Source organism: Mytilus trossulus, chromosome 4 (assembly GCF_036588685.1).
Source record: "Mytilus trossulus isolate FHL-02 chromosome 4, PNRI_Mtr1.1.1.hap1, whole genome shotgun sequence".
In the NCBI taxonomy this organism is placed as follows: domain Eukaryota; kingdom Metazoa; phylum Mollusca; class Bivalvia; order Mytilida; family Mytilidae; genus Mytilus; species Mytilus trossulus.
The window spans coordinates 9,758,118-9,774,082 of record NC_086376.1 but is presented as its reverse complement, the minus strand read 5'-3'; the positions used below and the strand labels follow the sequence as shown (position 1 = coordinate 9,774,082).

Here is a 15,965-nt window from a genome sequence, read left to right as displayed (position 1 = left end):
TACTAAAACACAAAATAAAATATTGACATTGAAATAGAGAGCAGACACAATTTGTTACTGAAAGACAGACAGACTGTCGTATGGTCAGGCGGATCACTATAGGGCAACCCCCTTTAGGTAATGCGATATAGAATTAAGTTTTCAAGTTCACTCAAAAGAAACAATTTTTCAGACAAACAAGGACCATAAATTAAAAGTAAAAGTGAAATACATGGTAAGGGTATCTGTGACCATTTTTTTTGTGGGTTGTGAAATTGACTGATTCAGGAATAAGACACAATTGTAATATCTAAAACCTGACCAATAATTTATTTGATGTTTAAACTGATACAATACAACACATAAGTTTCTTCAAAACATATGTCAGACATTTAAAGTTGCTGTTGATTTATTTAATAAAGTTTTTCTTGTAATAGCACTCCACTACCACTTTCCACCACCACCCTTCTTCTTCTTTTTCTTGTTTGCCTGTACAGGTTTTTGTTGCCTTGGTCCCTGTGCAATGGGCTGTGCAGCACCAGGAGGGGAGGTTGGCTGACCTGGACGGGGTGAGCTTGCTTCACTCCCTGATCCTCCACCAGTGGCAAGCTTACTGTTATCTCTGTAAAGATAACAAAGGTTTAGCATACATGTAAATAAGTTAAGATAGAATAAATTAAACATTAGAGGTATACCATAGATACCAGTTTTTGTGGATTTCGTGGGAACAGGTGAACCACCAACAAATAACAAGTTTTAAAGGCTTGCATGCAGACCTTGGAAAAATAACAAAATTAAATATCCAGGAACATCCAAGTTTGTGTAAATCATATAAAATGGGTACCCATAAACAATTAATGAATCTACAGTAAATCCTGCATTTGTATGTTTTAGTTTAGTTTAAACAATATTTTATTCATATATGAATTGGATTGGTCAACAGGCATAGTCTATGTAAGCTCTCTCCATAAGGATGTCATCTTAAATATGTACATGTGCTGCTGTTATTTTTTCGAGGATGAAGAATCAAGTTTGAAACAATTTTAAAGTTGATAGATATATATGACATACAACATTTATTGATAATTTTGGTATAGCAATAACATCTATAGTATAAACAGCATGTGTGTGTCAAGGGAAAAACACATTTACAAATTTGTGTGTCCAAAATGAAGGTTGCATTCATCAGACAGTTAGTTTCATGATTTATAACAATTGCTCTCAGAACTTTCTCTAAAAATCAATTTGTTCATTTAAGAAAGAAAAATAGCATTTTAAAAAACAACTGCTGTTGAAGGCACTGAGGCATATAGATATCTTTTTAAAAATTTAATTGAATGATTATGATTTTTTAAATGAGCAATAGTCATATAAAAGTCACATGTTATACTTACATGTCACCAGCAGGACCTGACGCTCCTTGTGTTCCTTTTCCTGTAATAATAATCAATAATCAAATGTACTGACACAATAAACTTATATTCAACATATCTTATTCTGTGATGATCAAGTTTGACTACTTTCATATTTAATATTCAACATATCTTATTCTGTGAAGATCAAGTTTGACTACTTTCATATTTAATATTCAACATATCTTATTCTGTGGAGATCAAGTTTGACTACTTTCATATTTAATATTCAACATATCTTATTCTGTGAAGATCAAGTTTGACTACTTTCATATTTAATATTCAACATATCATATTCTGTGAAGATCAAGTTTGACTACTTTCATATTTAATATTAAAGCATTGAACCTCTATCATCATGCGACTGTATCTAAAGGTCAGAACAATATAAACTGATATTTATTATCATCCTTCATGTAAATAAAATTGACTGGCAGTCAAGAAAAACCAAGCAATTGGTTTGGAAAGTTATAAATCAATGCAGAATAGTTGATTAGCCAACTCATAAAAGATATATTTCATGAAATTGTAGATTTAACCGACTTCCTTATACTTCCTGATGAAACCAATCATTTTTATGTGATGTAATAATTGAGTTTGCTGCATGTCACATCACTTGAAATGCTACACACACATATGTCATAAGAAAATGAAGAGCAATCAGCTTTCGTAACTATTACAACTTGGTAAACAAGAGTGCACACTCTGAAATGCCTCGCCTTCTTTACTAATCATTGATATTATGTTGATAGACCTAAATATAAAGCTTTATTACAACTGTCACATAAACTCTACATTAACCAAGAAAACGAAACATTGACCAATGAACCATGAAAATGAGGTCAAGGTCAGATGAACCATGCCAGGCAGACATGTACAGCTAACAATTCTTCAATACAACAAATATAGTTGACTTATTGCTTATAAATTAAGAAAACAGACCAAAACACAAACACTTAACACTTAGCAATGGACCGTGAAAATGAGGTCAAGGTCAAATAAAACCTGCGTAACAGACATATAGATCATAAAATATTTCCATACATCAAATATAGTTGACCTAAGGCATAAAGTATTAGAAAAATAGACCAAAACTCAAAAACTTAACTTTGACCATTGAACCATGAAAATGAGGTCAAGGTGAGATGACACCTGTCAGTTAGACATGTACACCTTACAATCATTCCATACACCAAATATAGGAGACCTATTGCATAAAGTATCAGAAAAACAGACCAAAACACAAAAACTTAACTATAACCACTGAACCATGAAAATGAGTCAAAGGTCAAATGACACCTGCCAGTTGGACATGTACACGTTACAGTCCTTCCATATACCTAATATACTAGACCTTATGCTTATAGTATCTGTGATATGGACTTGACCACCAAAACTTAACCTTGTTCACTGATCCATGAAATGAGGTCGAGGACAAGTGAAAACTGTCTGACGGGCATGAGGACCTTGCAAGGTACGCACATACCAAATATAGTTATCCAATTACTTATAATAAGAGAGAAATTAACATTACAAAAAATCTTAACTTTTTTTCAAGTAGTCACTGAACCATGAAAATGAGGTCAAGGACGTTGGACATGTGACTGACAGAAAGTTCGTAACATGAGGCATCTATATACAATGTGAGTAAGCATCCAGGTCTTCTACCTTCTAAAATATAAAGCTTTTAAGAAGTGAGCTAACACCGCCGCCTCCGCTGTATGCCGCGGCCGCTGCCAGATCACTATCCCTATGTCGAGCTTTCTGCAACAAAAATTGCAGGCTGGACAAAAAATCAACAGAATTACATAAATGCACCCTACGAACTGTATGATTGTGTAAAACACTCCAGACATGAAACCCAAAAAAGGAAATAGAGTGATAAGTTTAAATTGTTTACCTATATCTCTCCTCTTATCCTTCTTTTTCCCTCTGTAATATGATCTTTCTCTCCTTGGTAACCACCTCTCTGGGTCAATCTCAGCGTCTAAATTCTTGGGAAGTTTTCCTATTTGTAGAAAAAAATATAAAAAACATAAAATTTGAATTTTGTATACTATAATGATATTCTTTTTAGAGACATCAACACATTTGTGCCATTTGTCTTAGCACCAATCTTTTATTGACACTCTCCATGTCGGAACAGTTACAGCATGGAAGTATCTTGTTGAACTTGTACACTTATGGTTGTATGACGATGTTGAACTTGTACACTCATGGTTGTATGACGATGTTGAACTTGTACACTACTTGTACACTCATGGTTGTATGACAATGTTGAACTTGTACACTCATGGTTGTATGACGATGTTGAACTTGTACACTCATGGTTGTATGATGATGTTGAATTGATGCTTTATGTCCAGTGGCAATTACAACAAGCAAATCAGGCAAAGAACATGTATATCAAATATAAATATGACCCCCCTTTTTTTTTGCTTTGTACTATACCAACACCCTGAAAAATACTGACAAAATGTACTTTCAATCATACTTCAAAAATATTACAAGAAGTATGGGGCCACAGAGCTTTTCACAAGCTAAAGATTATACATAAGTGTAATGGAAAAAAGGCACTTTTGTCTGAAAAGTAAAATAAACAGCTGCCCCATGAGCGCATGATACGCCTGACGTCTTGTGTGGAATTTTCATGCAATAATCATAAATAGTTTCTCAGAAAGTTTTAAGCAATAACCATATATTGTTTTTTGACACAGCCGGACATTTGAAACCCCCCACCCTGTTTTTTTTTTTACAAAAAACTAAATATGATTAAGATAAAATTTTGAATCAAAACCAAAAAGTATACAAATCTTTAGATTAATATAACAAAGAAGTGTGTAAAGTTTTAAGTGATAATCAAAAAATTATTTTTGTTTGTGAGATACGGCACAACATGTAAAAACCCCTCCCCTTTTTATACCAAATACTTAATAACTCAAAAATGAAATTTTGAATCATCACCAAAAAGTATACAGATCTTAAGATTAATATAACAAAGACATGTGTAAAGTTTTAAGCAATAATCATAAATCGTTTTTGAGATATGGCGCGACATGTAAAAAAAAAACTCCCCCTTTTTTACAAAATACTCAATAACTCAAAAATAAAATTTTGAATCATCACCAAAAAGTATACAGATATTAGGATTAATATAACAAAAGAAGTGTTTAAAGTTTTAAGCCATAATCAAGAATCGTTTTTGAGATACGGTGTGACATGTGAAAAAAACCCACCCTGTTTTAGTTACAAAGTGCCATAACTCAAAAAGTTTAAATCTTGTTTTCACCAAAAAGTGTACAGATCATTCGACCATTATAAGAAACAACTATATTAAGTTTCATGAAATTTAGATAAGTAGTTCTCAAGTTATGCTGCGACATGTTTACGCAGGACAGACAGACGGACAGACACCTGACATGTATATGCCTGTGTATACCATTATACGTCCCGTCAAAATTTTGACGGGTCTATAAAAATTAAATGATAGAATTTCAAATTAAATAAGGTTTTATAATGCTATTATGCACATTCAGAAAATAAAAATAATGACTTGCTTCATAACAAAATAGGATAAATTACTGTGCATTTCTTTAAAGATACATTTTCTTAGTTCTCTTCCCTGGTAAATAAAGTTTTATAATTTTGAAATTATGAAACCATTTTCATTTTATATAAATGTTACAAAAGATGTTACCAAAACATTTCCCATTTGAATGAAAAGCCTAACAAATAAATTCAATTTCATCATACAATTTGCTAGTTTAAACTTCTGTAAAATCTTTGACCAACCATTTGCTGCTATTTGCAATTAAAACTTGCTTAGACCTTGGATCTACCTTAATCTAGGAATAAGGAGAACATCAAATGGTATTTTATGAATAACATGTTATTTTATGGACATTTCTTTCAGCCATGATCATAAATTTTTTATTGTTCTATTTTATTTGATGAAACATGTGTATTTACTTTTATCTGATGAAACAAGTGCACCAGGGTCAGTGCAAACATTTCAATCAGCAAACAAAGCTTGCTAGAAACATTAGAAAAATGTATACTGGAAGATATTACTACTAAACAAATGGACTACACAGGTTATTTTTAATAATTTTGTCAGTTATTCATTAAGACAGGTCCATAATTGACATAGAATAACTACTGTTTGTTTCCAATCAAGGTTATTTTAATGTGTCAATGTGTATATAATGAATAAAACATCAAATTTTCCATTAGTTTTACCTTTCTTCTTCTTCTTACTCTTTGATTTCTGGACGATCATATCACCAGCTCTGCAAGTAGAAATATTTATGTGTAAAAATTTTAAGTTATAATACTTAGTTATATTGTAAATACATGGTCATTCTGTCTGTCTGCTAATCTTTTAAGTCTGTGCTTTTACATTTTATGATAGTGTTATGAACAGATTGTAAAACATGGATAATTGCAGATTTTCAGTGGAAAAAAATATAACCATTCGTGACAAACTAATCTCTTCATCTAAAGAAGAAAGATAACTTTCATCAAATTACGGCTGAATCCCATTTGCTTGAAAGTCTGATCTTCCAATTGCAACTCTTATCTTCCATCATACAATATCATTTATTTATCTCATAGTCATGAATAAGTTTTTTCCTCTGTTTAGATAAATGATTGTGAGGACCTATCATATGACAGAAATTCAAAATTGTGAAAGATCATATTGCTATCAATGTTTGATAGAAGTTACGAAAGTTAAGAACATTTTTTTTTTTTCTTTTCCAATGAAAAAAAAAATACATGAAGGACATATTTTTGCTAAATCTCCATTACAAAAGCAAGAAGATGTATGATTGATTGATTTTGATTGTTGGTTGCTTTACGCCACAGATGTATGATTGCAAATGAGACAAATATATTCACCAGAGTTCCACATGAAGTGGATGTAAGTAATAATAGGTAACTGTACAGCCTTAAAAAAAGGCTATAAAAGGACTCGTCCATGAAAGATGTCAAATAATTGAAAGAGAAAACAAACGGCCTAATTGATGAATATTTTCAAATTTGTATTAAGGAACTAAAAGTGATTTTTTATTTCTAATAGTAAGTGAAAGTATTGTATGTATATTTCTTTACATTATGCACAGTTTAATTTGTTAAACTGTATAGAATTACACATGTATACTAATGTTAATGTTAATGTCATTTAGGTAAAATACAATATTGTTAACATATTCTGTTGAATAATTAATTTTTAAATGTAATTTAAAATCAAAATGAGCCATGAAAGGAGTAGGTCCGGTAAGAGCCCTTTTTGGCCCCAAAATATTGCAGTTTTACAAAATTGTTAAAATGTAAACTTTTAGTTTTTTATTGGATAGTAGAATGGTTCTGCTACATAAATATTGGCTGTTTTTGACAATACAATGCACTGTATATATTGATTACTAGCACCATTAAGTCATGCTAAATTACTGAATTCTTAACAATTCCAGCATTTTAGTTAAATTTTAGACGGTTTCCGTGTTAAACGAAAGTGGCCGCATTCGTGTTCATCCAAAATATTGAAATGGAAGTTGTATTTGATGATAATACATAACATATATAAAGATTTAGGATGAACACGGATGCGGCCACTTTCCTTTTTTACAAAAACTATCTGAAAAGTGACATTTTTTCGCATATTTGGTAGATTTTTCTTATTTTAGCTTAAATCGGATCGTTTTTAATGACTAAAAGAGTTAAAATCTTTCACAAACAATAATTGAATCAAATGAAATAGACACTTAAGTGTTTAAAAAGTGGTCAAAATCTGTCGTCAGATGAAACTGAAATTTGAGGCCAAAATCGGTCCTTACCGGACCTACTCCTTTATATTCAGAGAAAACAGACACATAGAATTAAAAGTAGCCATATAATATTTTGATTTAATAAAAATCCATCTCTCATTGCTCCCGGTGTCTGATATGTCGCGTGGGAGATCTAATGAAACCCACTTTGAGGTCACATGTGAGCGACCTTGTAGGTGTGTCTTTTTCAACCAATGAAAATGAGTCTTGGACGATCTTGAAAGTTTATCGTGAGGTAAAGGGATGTAACTCATTTTTTTACGAAGAAATCGTCAGTCCAAATAATTCCTAAACTTTTTTGATTGGCTTATTAATAGATTGCCAACTCATTTGCATATCATTATAAATTCATAACTTCCAGTTTACTCACATGTGACCTCAAAGCGGGTTTTGTTAGATCTCCCATGCAACATATCAGAAAATGGGAGCGATGAGAGGTCGGTTTTTAATTTGATTGATGATATTTAGTAAATAGTGGGACAAATATGATCAAGTGTAGTCATGAGATCTTTCTATGTTGTTATGTTACACTATTGTTTCAGATGAGGGAGAAGGTTTGGTACTACATGTATTAAAACTTTTAATCCCGCTGCAATTGTTTGCACCTGACCTTAGTCAGAAATCTGATGTTCAATAGTTGTCGTTTGTTTACTAGTATATGATTCATAAGTGTTTCTCGTTTTTTATAAAGATTAGACCTTTGGTTTTCCTGTTTGAATGGTTTTACACTAGTAATTTTTGGAGCTGCTGTTTTTGGAGTTAGCCAAGGCTCTGTGTTCAAGATTGTACCTTAACCTATAATGGTTTATTTTTACATATTGTGACTGGGATGGAGAGTTGTCTCATTGGCACTCATATCACATCTTCCTATATCTATAAGAAATTTAGTAGATAGTGGGACAAACATGATCAAAAGTAGTCCTGAGATATTTAGTAGAAAAAGAAATATCTATGGTAAAAACATTTACAAGAGATATACGTAGTTATAAGATAGAACTAACAGATAATTTTATAACATATTTTAGACCATTCATCTTCTGGGGCCAAAAAGATGTCTTCATGTCTAACTCATTACGTTTTGATATTTTCTTTCTCTATTTTAAAACTGTGATTTATCAATATGATAGTTATAATTGTACAGGTTTTTTAGTTGTTTTTTATGCTTCAGAAATTTTCACAAAAACAAATAGTGGTGAGAGTTGAATGAACTTTTAAAACATTACATGTTTTACTCCCTCTATTACGTCAGGTTATTAACCAGGTTATTAACGATTATTTGTTCATCAGATAATTTTTGTTGTTGATTTTTGTTGATGATTATCAATTTTTTTTTAAATTTTCATGTTCTTCTTTCTTTAAGTCTAGTATTTAACAATTTTCTTTAAAATAAGACAAATAATTAAAAAACAACAAAAAAGTAACCAAATTAAATGAAGATCAAATGATTTTACTCATATGAATTGTTTTCACATATATAATGGAGCAATACATTTTGTATCGAAAAAGCCGATCTTAAGAATAATTTAGTCAAGATTTCCAAATCAAAGCCGATTTTCCTCTTAAAATCATTAACACTCATTAATATGCAAAACCTCTCCCGTTATCACCTCAGATAAGCCAAAGGATGATAACTGTAAAGGAACAGCAGTCGGTGACAAACCCATAAGAACTAATTACTGCCGCAGATTTAATTATCTCTAAACCAGCAAGCGTGGGCGACAAAATCAATATTTGGTTAGCTTTGTCAGCACTGTTAATCTTTCTAATACCTTTATCAAAGAATGGCTAACAGATCAATCTGTATTCCACACGGGCAAGAGATTGCTAGCTTTGTCAATCTGATAAATCAGGATACATCAACCTCCATTCAAGTTTTTGCTGGCATAAATTAACAAAAAACTACTGGTACATAGAAAAGATGTCAAAATTAAAATCACTCTATGTTCTTGTGCTTGGAATATCATAGACTTGCTACAATTTCCTACCTGATATTTCTTTCTTACTAATTTATATGTTTTTTTTTAAAACTGCTATTATGCTGAGTGCCCTCTGCAGGTGTCAGTATAATGGAAATCTTTTTCTAGTAAAAAAGGGGTAAAATTGAAAGCAAAAGAAAATTATGAAAGGACATGTAGCAAGTCTAAGAACATCACCAAGGCAGGTGAGAATCCCTTCCTTTTTTCAAACAGATGGCTGTATGTTGTATCTTTTTTATTTGTTTCCTTGCAATACATCCCAGTTTTTAATGTACTGTTATTGATATTATATTACAATTTCAAATGGTTGACTGGAAAGGTAAATAAAACACCTTAATATAATAAATTGTTATCTTCCACTATGAATGCTTTGATGGTTTTCATTGCATTATGTTTTCCTAATATGGTCTTGTATTGTGAAAAGTAAAGAAAAATAAATTTTAGAGGACATAATTTGTGCCTTTTACCAAATGATATTATTAAGCCATATGATAGAGGTGAGAGGGGCGGATCAAGGGAGGGCCAGGGCCCCCTTTATGGAGCTACATATATATATATATATATATGATAAATGCATGCACCTTTTTCAAGCATCAGTCCATACATATGCTATATTTGATAACTCTTGGTTTTTTTTGGTGTACTGGTAATTCTTTAAAGTATTGTCAGTTGGCATGGAAAAGACGATATCATTTATGGAATTATCCATTTTGTGCACATGGAAGCATTCAATCTTATGTAAATGTGAAGAGAGTACAGAATTGAAATAAAAAGAAACAGCTGTGTCAATAGCACATGATATTACGCCTTATCTTTTCTGACATCTGCCCACTAGCAAACTTATGTGACAGTAAATTAATAAATTGACAGCCTTTGAAAAAAATATTGAAACTGGAAACTCAAATGACCTTGTATTGTTTATCTGGCATCTACATTCTACACTGAAAAGATTTCAGAAAAGGGATGGTTTTAAGCTAGTAAAATAGTCATGTAATGGCATATGGAATAACAAATCTACCTTAACAAGCTAAATGCAGTAAATTTACTCTTCAAACATTATTCAGCACATTTTTGATGAAGTTCCACATACTCAGCTTCCTCCCACACAATTATCAACAAAAACCACTAGCATTTGTCTCACAACTTTTTTTCTCTAAATACCTGAATATAACAGTTATATTAAGGTATTTAGAAAAAATAAAATTCTGAAACAGGTGCCTGTGACAAAAACTGCTGAATATATATATTTTCTCAAATTTAACAACATTAAAAAACATGGAAAATATTATGTACATGGGTTTTAATATTTTCATGGATTTGCATGTAAACAGATGTAACACGCCATGCATTTGTTACCTTTTGAGGTGTATTAAAATTATGTTTACTCCAATGTTAACGTTAGTCATTGTTAAAGGTCATGTTTTTTTTTCTGAACTGAACATGCTGCTGCAGGGAGTTTCATTTCAACAAACTTAAATACTTTATTTTTGCTTTCGGTACCTCCAAATATTCTTTGAAATCTTTTTTGTTGTGGCTATGTTCAAGTTCTCTCTTTACTAAATTAAAGTTTAGATATAAAAATAAGTAGATGAAGTATAATTACCAATGAGACAACTCTCCACGGTAATTAGCAGCCTTATGTTAAGATAATGATTGATTTTAAGTTTAGAGTTTATAGGGAATGATATCTGTTGTATGTTTCTCTATGTAAAAAATCGGCTTGATATAGCCTTTTTATGCTGATGTGGCTGAAAGCAACCACCAAACAATCAGGTAATCTTCGACTATTTGGTATTTCACTGACCAAGACACAGAACATTGAGTGAGTTTTTTTTCTTCTCTCAAATGAAATCACAACCACACCTAAGAATCTATAAAAAAAATAATCTTTAGAAAATCTGGAAGGAAGCTGACAATCTGATTACAGACCCTAAAAATAAGACTGATCATACTGATTACAGCACCAATGACAAAACGATAGCTAATTACAATCAATAGCCAGGTAAGTAAGTCACTCCTACGATACAGGTGTAAAATCTGTCACTTATCCAACATCTGTACAGGCTGGCAGCTGAATCATAACTTTTTATTTAATTATTCACTAAGTACAAAAGTTCATTACATATTTATTCACTCATTGATACAGAAAAAATGTTCATTGAAATTTTTTTTAAATTAATACCACTTGTCTCATTCATCAGGATATCTAGAATATTTTCAAAGATATTATTTGACAATAGAAACCAATAATCAATACTAAGTTTACAGTAAAATAATACCATAGCCTTCATGTGAACTGTTACATTAAATGTAGTGTACAAACTTAATACAGGATTTAATATGCTGCTGTCAGCATTAATATTATCCAGAACTGATTTGCTGGGAGAAAATTACAATTTGACCAAAGTAAAAAAAATAATATAATAATGAAGGTGCCTGTCTTACATTAAATATTATCTCTTTCCAAGCGGAAATTGATGTCAAATTGAACTGAGAAACATATAATAAAAAAAGACATACAAGACTAACAAAGGCCAGAGGTTCCTGCCTTAGGGCAGACACAAAAATACTGTGTTTTCCCTCAGTTTGATTTTTTATTGCAAAATCCAGAAAGTCGATTTTTAAAGCAAACCTTGTTTATCAAAATACAATAAAATTATTAGGCCAATATGTTTTGTTTAACTTTCTTTAGGACATTTTACTTATCTCCCTTGCCTACAATTCTGCACTTAAAAGTGCATGTTTAGTATCAGTCTCAAAGACCTCTTCTTTTTTTGGCTAGCAATGACCTCACTGCTACAGCTTTAACAGCAAAGTACACTGATAACATTAATATCTAGATAATAAGAACAATGGAACGAAAAGCCTTCATAGTTTCTAACGGGCAAAGGAAAATACATTATTTTGTTTTTATTATATGGACAATTTCATTAGGTGTTAAGCAATAACAAATATTGGGTGCACACATAGAACAATTATGTTATCTTCATTTTAATGGCTGCCCCATATCCAATACAAAACTTATAAAAATATTCAATAAAGGTTAATTGGATTTCTGCTAGTCAAAGTATAGTTCCTAACAACAATTGATCTTTTTGATGTTATGAAAGCAGAATAAGAAAAAAGACTTCAATTTTCCCATTGTGAACTTTTCATTTTTAGCAATATTTCAGCAACACCTGAATATGGAGTAAATTTCTCTTAGATTACATGTCATGAGGAACAGGATAGATATCACTACTGAAACAGGAAATTCTGACTCTTCCGGAGCACATGATATCATCCCTCTTTTTTTTTCTTTTTTTTTTTTATTAAATTGCAGTTTCATTGGTTTTTTTATTTATTGACAGTTGTCTATTTACTTTATACTTGTGACTATGATGTTGTCTTGTCTTTTTTTTTATTGGTTTATTGGAATAAATGTTCTCATTTGTTTTGGTACCTTCTTTCATGGAAAAGAAGAACTTTGAATCCTTTAATTGTTGTTAAAAAATGTTACATGTATATATAATTATTTATCGCTTCAATTTTACATAAAAGATACCTTATAAAAAGATATAAGAAACCCTGAGATTGTTATGAATACATAATCCAGAGCAAAAAGTAGCTTACAGAGTAAACTGAGAAGGCTGCCTACATTCACTGTTCATGCTGGGAGAGTCTTTAAAACTATCACATATCACTGATATCAGGTATTATTATTAAGACATGTTTTTACAAAGAATCTCAGTTACATGTACAGAATCCTGATTGTAGGCTTATATGTTACATAAATTAAAAGAATTTCTTGGGTTAAACATGCCAAAGGTTCATCATTGAAAAGTTCAGATCTCTCTCTTTACAGTCAAGGATGTGTATAATACATGAAACGTGAAACAGGATTGTCCTAAACTATTGGACAGAAAAACAGACAACTTCTCCAAATAATAGATGTAAATACAAATAGACAAAACATATTTTGCATATTAAAACTATAGATGAACATCAATTTCCTTATGTATGTTGAAAATTTCCTTTAAACTTCTACTGAATATAATTTCTGTAAAATTTTCGTACAGGTTTAACATCTTACAGTACTATATATGATGGCTGTATGATTTCTACTATGACAGTCAGTGGCTGATATTAGAGTGAAAAACAGCATGACATCATATCAGCAGGTTAAATAATGCAATCTTTTTTTTTAAAGAAAAGTTCTACCAAAAGAGAGGATTATAGGTTTACCAACTCATTACAAATGGAAATCTTTTGATACAAACTCTTGTTATTTCATTTGATTGTAAAAACAAACCTGCCAAAGTCACTTTTTTTTTATATCATATTATAATCAAATAACTCAAGTTGATATCACTTTGAAACCTATATAATTTTAAAAGTTTAAGGTTAAATACAATGAGCAGAAACCCATATTGAACTATAATATTAACCTTGAAATATACTTAAGGTTATATACTGTTGTATAAGACAGAGGAAAGGCTGATTTAGATCAACCTATATGTCAATTATTTATTTTTGTTAACATTTGATTTACAGGTTGAACAATCTACTAATATTTCAAGTCTAACAATCTATCGCCTCATAACAAACATATATTATATATATAAGAATGGTGAAAAGGATAGTGTAATACGACTTCTAGATTCATTAGACAACTTCCACTCCCTGATTCCAGGTGAGACAACATTGTAAAAAACAAAGAAATCAATAGACAGTTTTATCAATGGATTGTAGTAATAGTACATGGTCAATAATCATTATTTATTCATTAGAGTCAGGCTATCACTATTTGACACACCGTTATCTATAATTCAGTCATTTGTCAGGCTTTTAATTCATCCCTATTAAAGACTCATTTGTTCTACAATAAAAGCCAATGTAGATCATGCTAATACATAGTAATTACAATGCTAAAGGCCCTTACCAATAAAAAATATTCTTTACAAATTTGAATTTGTTTGTATGTAAATTTCAAATTATGGTTATCCGGAATATTCCCATATGAAAATTACTAATTGTATTAAATAAGATAAATAAGATATGAGCATAACCATTTTATATAATCATTCTTTATTTGAAGGTATAAACTATAAAAATAAGGAGATATGGTATGATTGCTGCCAATGAGACCTGCATCTATAAAAGTACAAAAAAATGGTTATTTTGTCTTATAATATAATACCCTTTTTTTTTTTTTTTTTATTAATTTAGAAAATAATTTTACATGGTTAAAACATATATCTCCTTCCATTAATTGATTCATATTTTAGTGAGTTACATGTATTTAAATTGTAAAGAGTTAGGGGCAGATCTAGCATTTAAGGTTAAGGGGAGTGTGTGTGTGTGTGTGAGGGGAGGGGGTATGCGCAAACTTGAATTTTTGATGAGCGGAGCAAGGGGAAAATTATTTTAATGTAAAATCATCAAAATATTCTTTCTTTAAATGAGGACAACCAAAAAGATTTGAGCTATATATCAATGAGACAGTAACCCAGCAAGTAAAGAAGTAACTAAAACACATGCCATGTTCTAAAAGTTATTCTATTTTTTAACAGAAAATCATAGAGCAGGAAAAAAATGAACATGGTTTCAAGTGGTTAATCCACATACTTCAAGCTAATTTATGTTATGAATGTTATTATCATGGACCTTTTGACAATTTGTTTTCCATATCTATATTTGTCTGTTTCTTTTTGATAAATGTGGCAACATAAATGTTTCTACCTGAGTGAATATTTTCCCCTTTAGACAAATTTGATTTTTACACTTCTCTGTCAACAATATCAGCTTGGTAAATTCACCATCATTTATTGATCACATTCAAATACATCAAGGAAGAAAACAGCAACATGTTGAAATTATCTTCATATCTTCCAATATTTGTATATGTAATTTTAACATTGAACAGTCAAATATATATATAAATTTATTATAAAAAATCATTAGACCTATACTTTTATTGGACCAAATAAACCATGTATTTTAATCAAAACACTCAATGACATCTTTACAAGGTCATGGCTTTAAAGGGATATGTTTTTTTTTACTAAATACTGTCTTCACTTAACATGCTTAATATCAAATAAAAAAGAAATTGTAAATTCAGAGTCTAAATTGCAGATGAATTCAAATAATACCATAACTATACTGAATAGTAAGACAAGTCGTTTTGTAATACTTCAACTAACATAAAATAGTTAAATTTTTACAGAATTTGGGTGCCAGCAAAAGTAATCTTTATACAATTTCTTAAGTAGAAATATCATTAATTACATCAGAACTGTTTGTCTGCCATGATAAAACATGTGATTTAACAGTTTGTTTGTTGATGCATTTGATTGTTTTTCACAACAATATGTTTTTGTGAGGTTTAATGTTCTGGATAAGATTCTAGGACTTTGCAATCATACATCTACGACAGCACGAAAAGTGGAAATCAGAGTCTGTAGTCCATCACAATAGTAAGGGTCTAGAACATGGCTGGTCTTAAAATTGAAGGACTGTTTTGAATTTTGGGCCATGCAATCTAAATGAAACCTTTATATTAATACTATATAACAAAAGAGTACTTACGGTCCAGGTGATGGCTGAGCATCAGATTTCAGTGCTTTCTTGATGTACTTTGGTCCTAGTGAGCTAAATGAGGCCTCAAGTGTTTCCACATCAATACCTTGAACAATATCCTCCACAGGTGGTAAATCAGCACTTATTCTGTTGGGATTTAAGGTAAATCAATGCTAAATTTTCAAAAGATGTTTAATTAAACCCATCAAGGT

At 30.8% G+C, this 15,965-nt stretch overlaps 1 protein-coding gene across 1 annotated transcript in view; it reads right to left on the bottom strand.

Annotated features, from left to right (window-relative positions):
* Positions 1-286: 286 nt before the first annotated feature.
* LOC134714622 (signal recognition particle subunit SRP72-like) overlaps positions 287-15,965 on the bottom strand; it is a 38,017-nt gene continuing 22,338 nt past the window's right edge. Inside the window, exons 16-20 of the mRNA XM_063576015.1 lie at positions 15,763-15,900; positions 5,631-5,680; positions 3,292-3,399; positions 1,374-1,413; positions 287-601 (exon numbers count right to left, since the gene is read on the bottom strand). Coding sequence (XP_063432085.1) covers positions 424-601; positions 1,374-1,413; positions 3,292-3,399; positions 5,631-5,680; positions 15,763-15,900 — 514 coding nt within the window. The 3' untranslated portion in view covers positions 287-423. The remainder of the gene's footprint in view (positions 602-1,373; positions 1,414-3,291; positions 3,400-5,630; positions 5,681-15,762; positions 15,901-15,965) is intronic.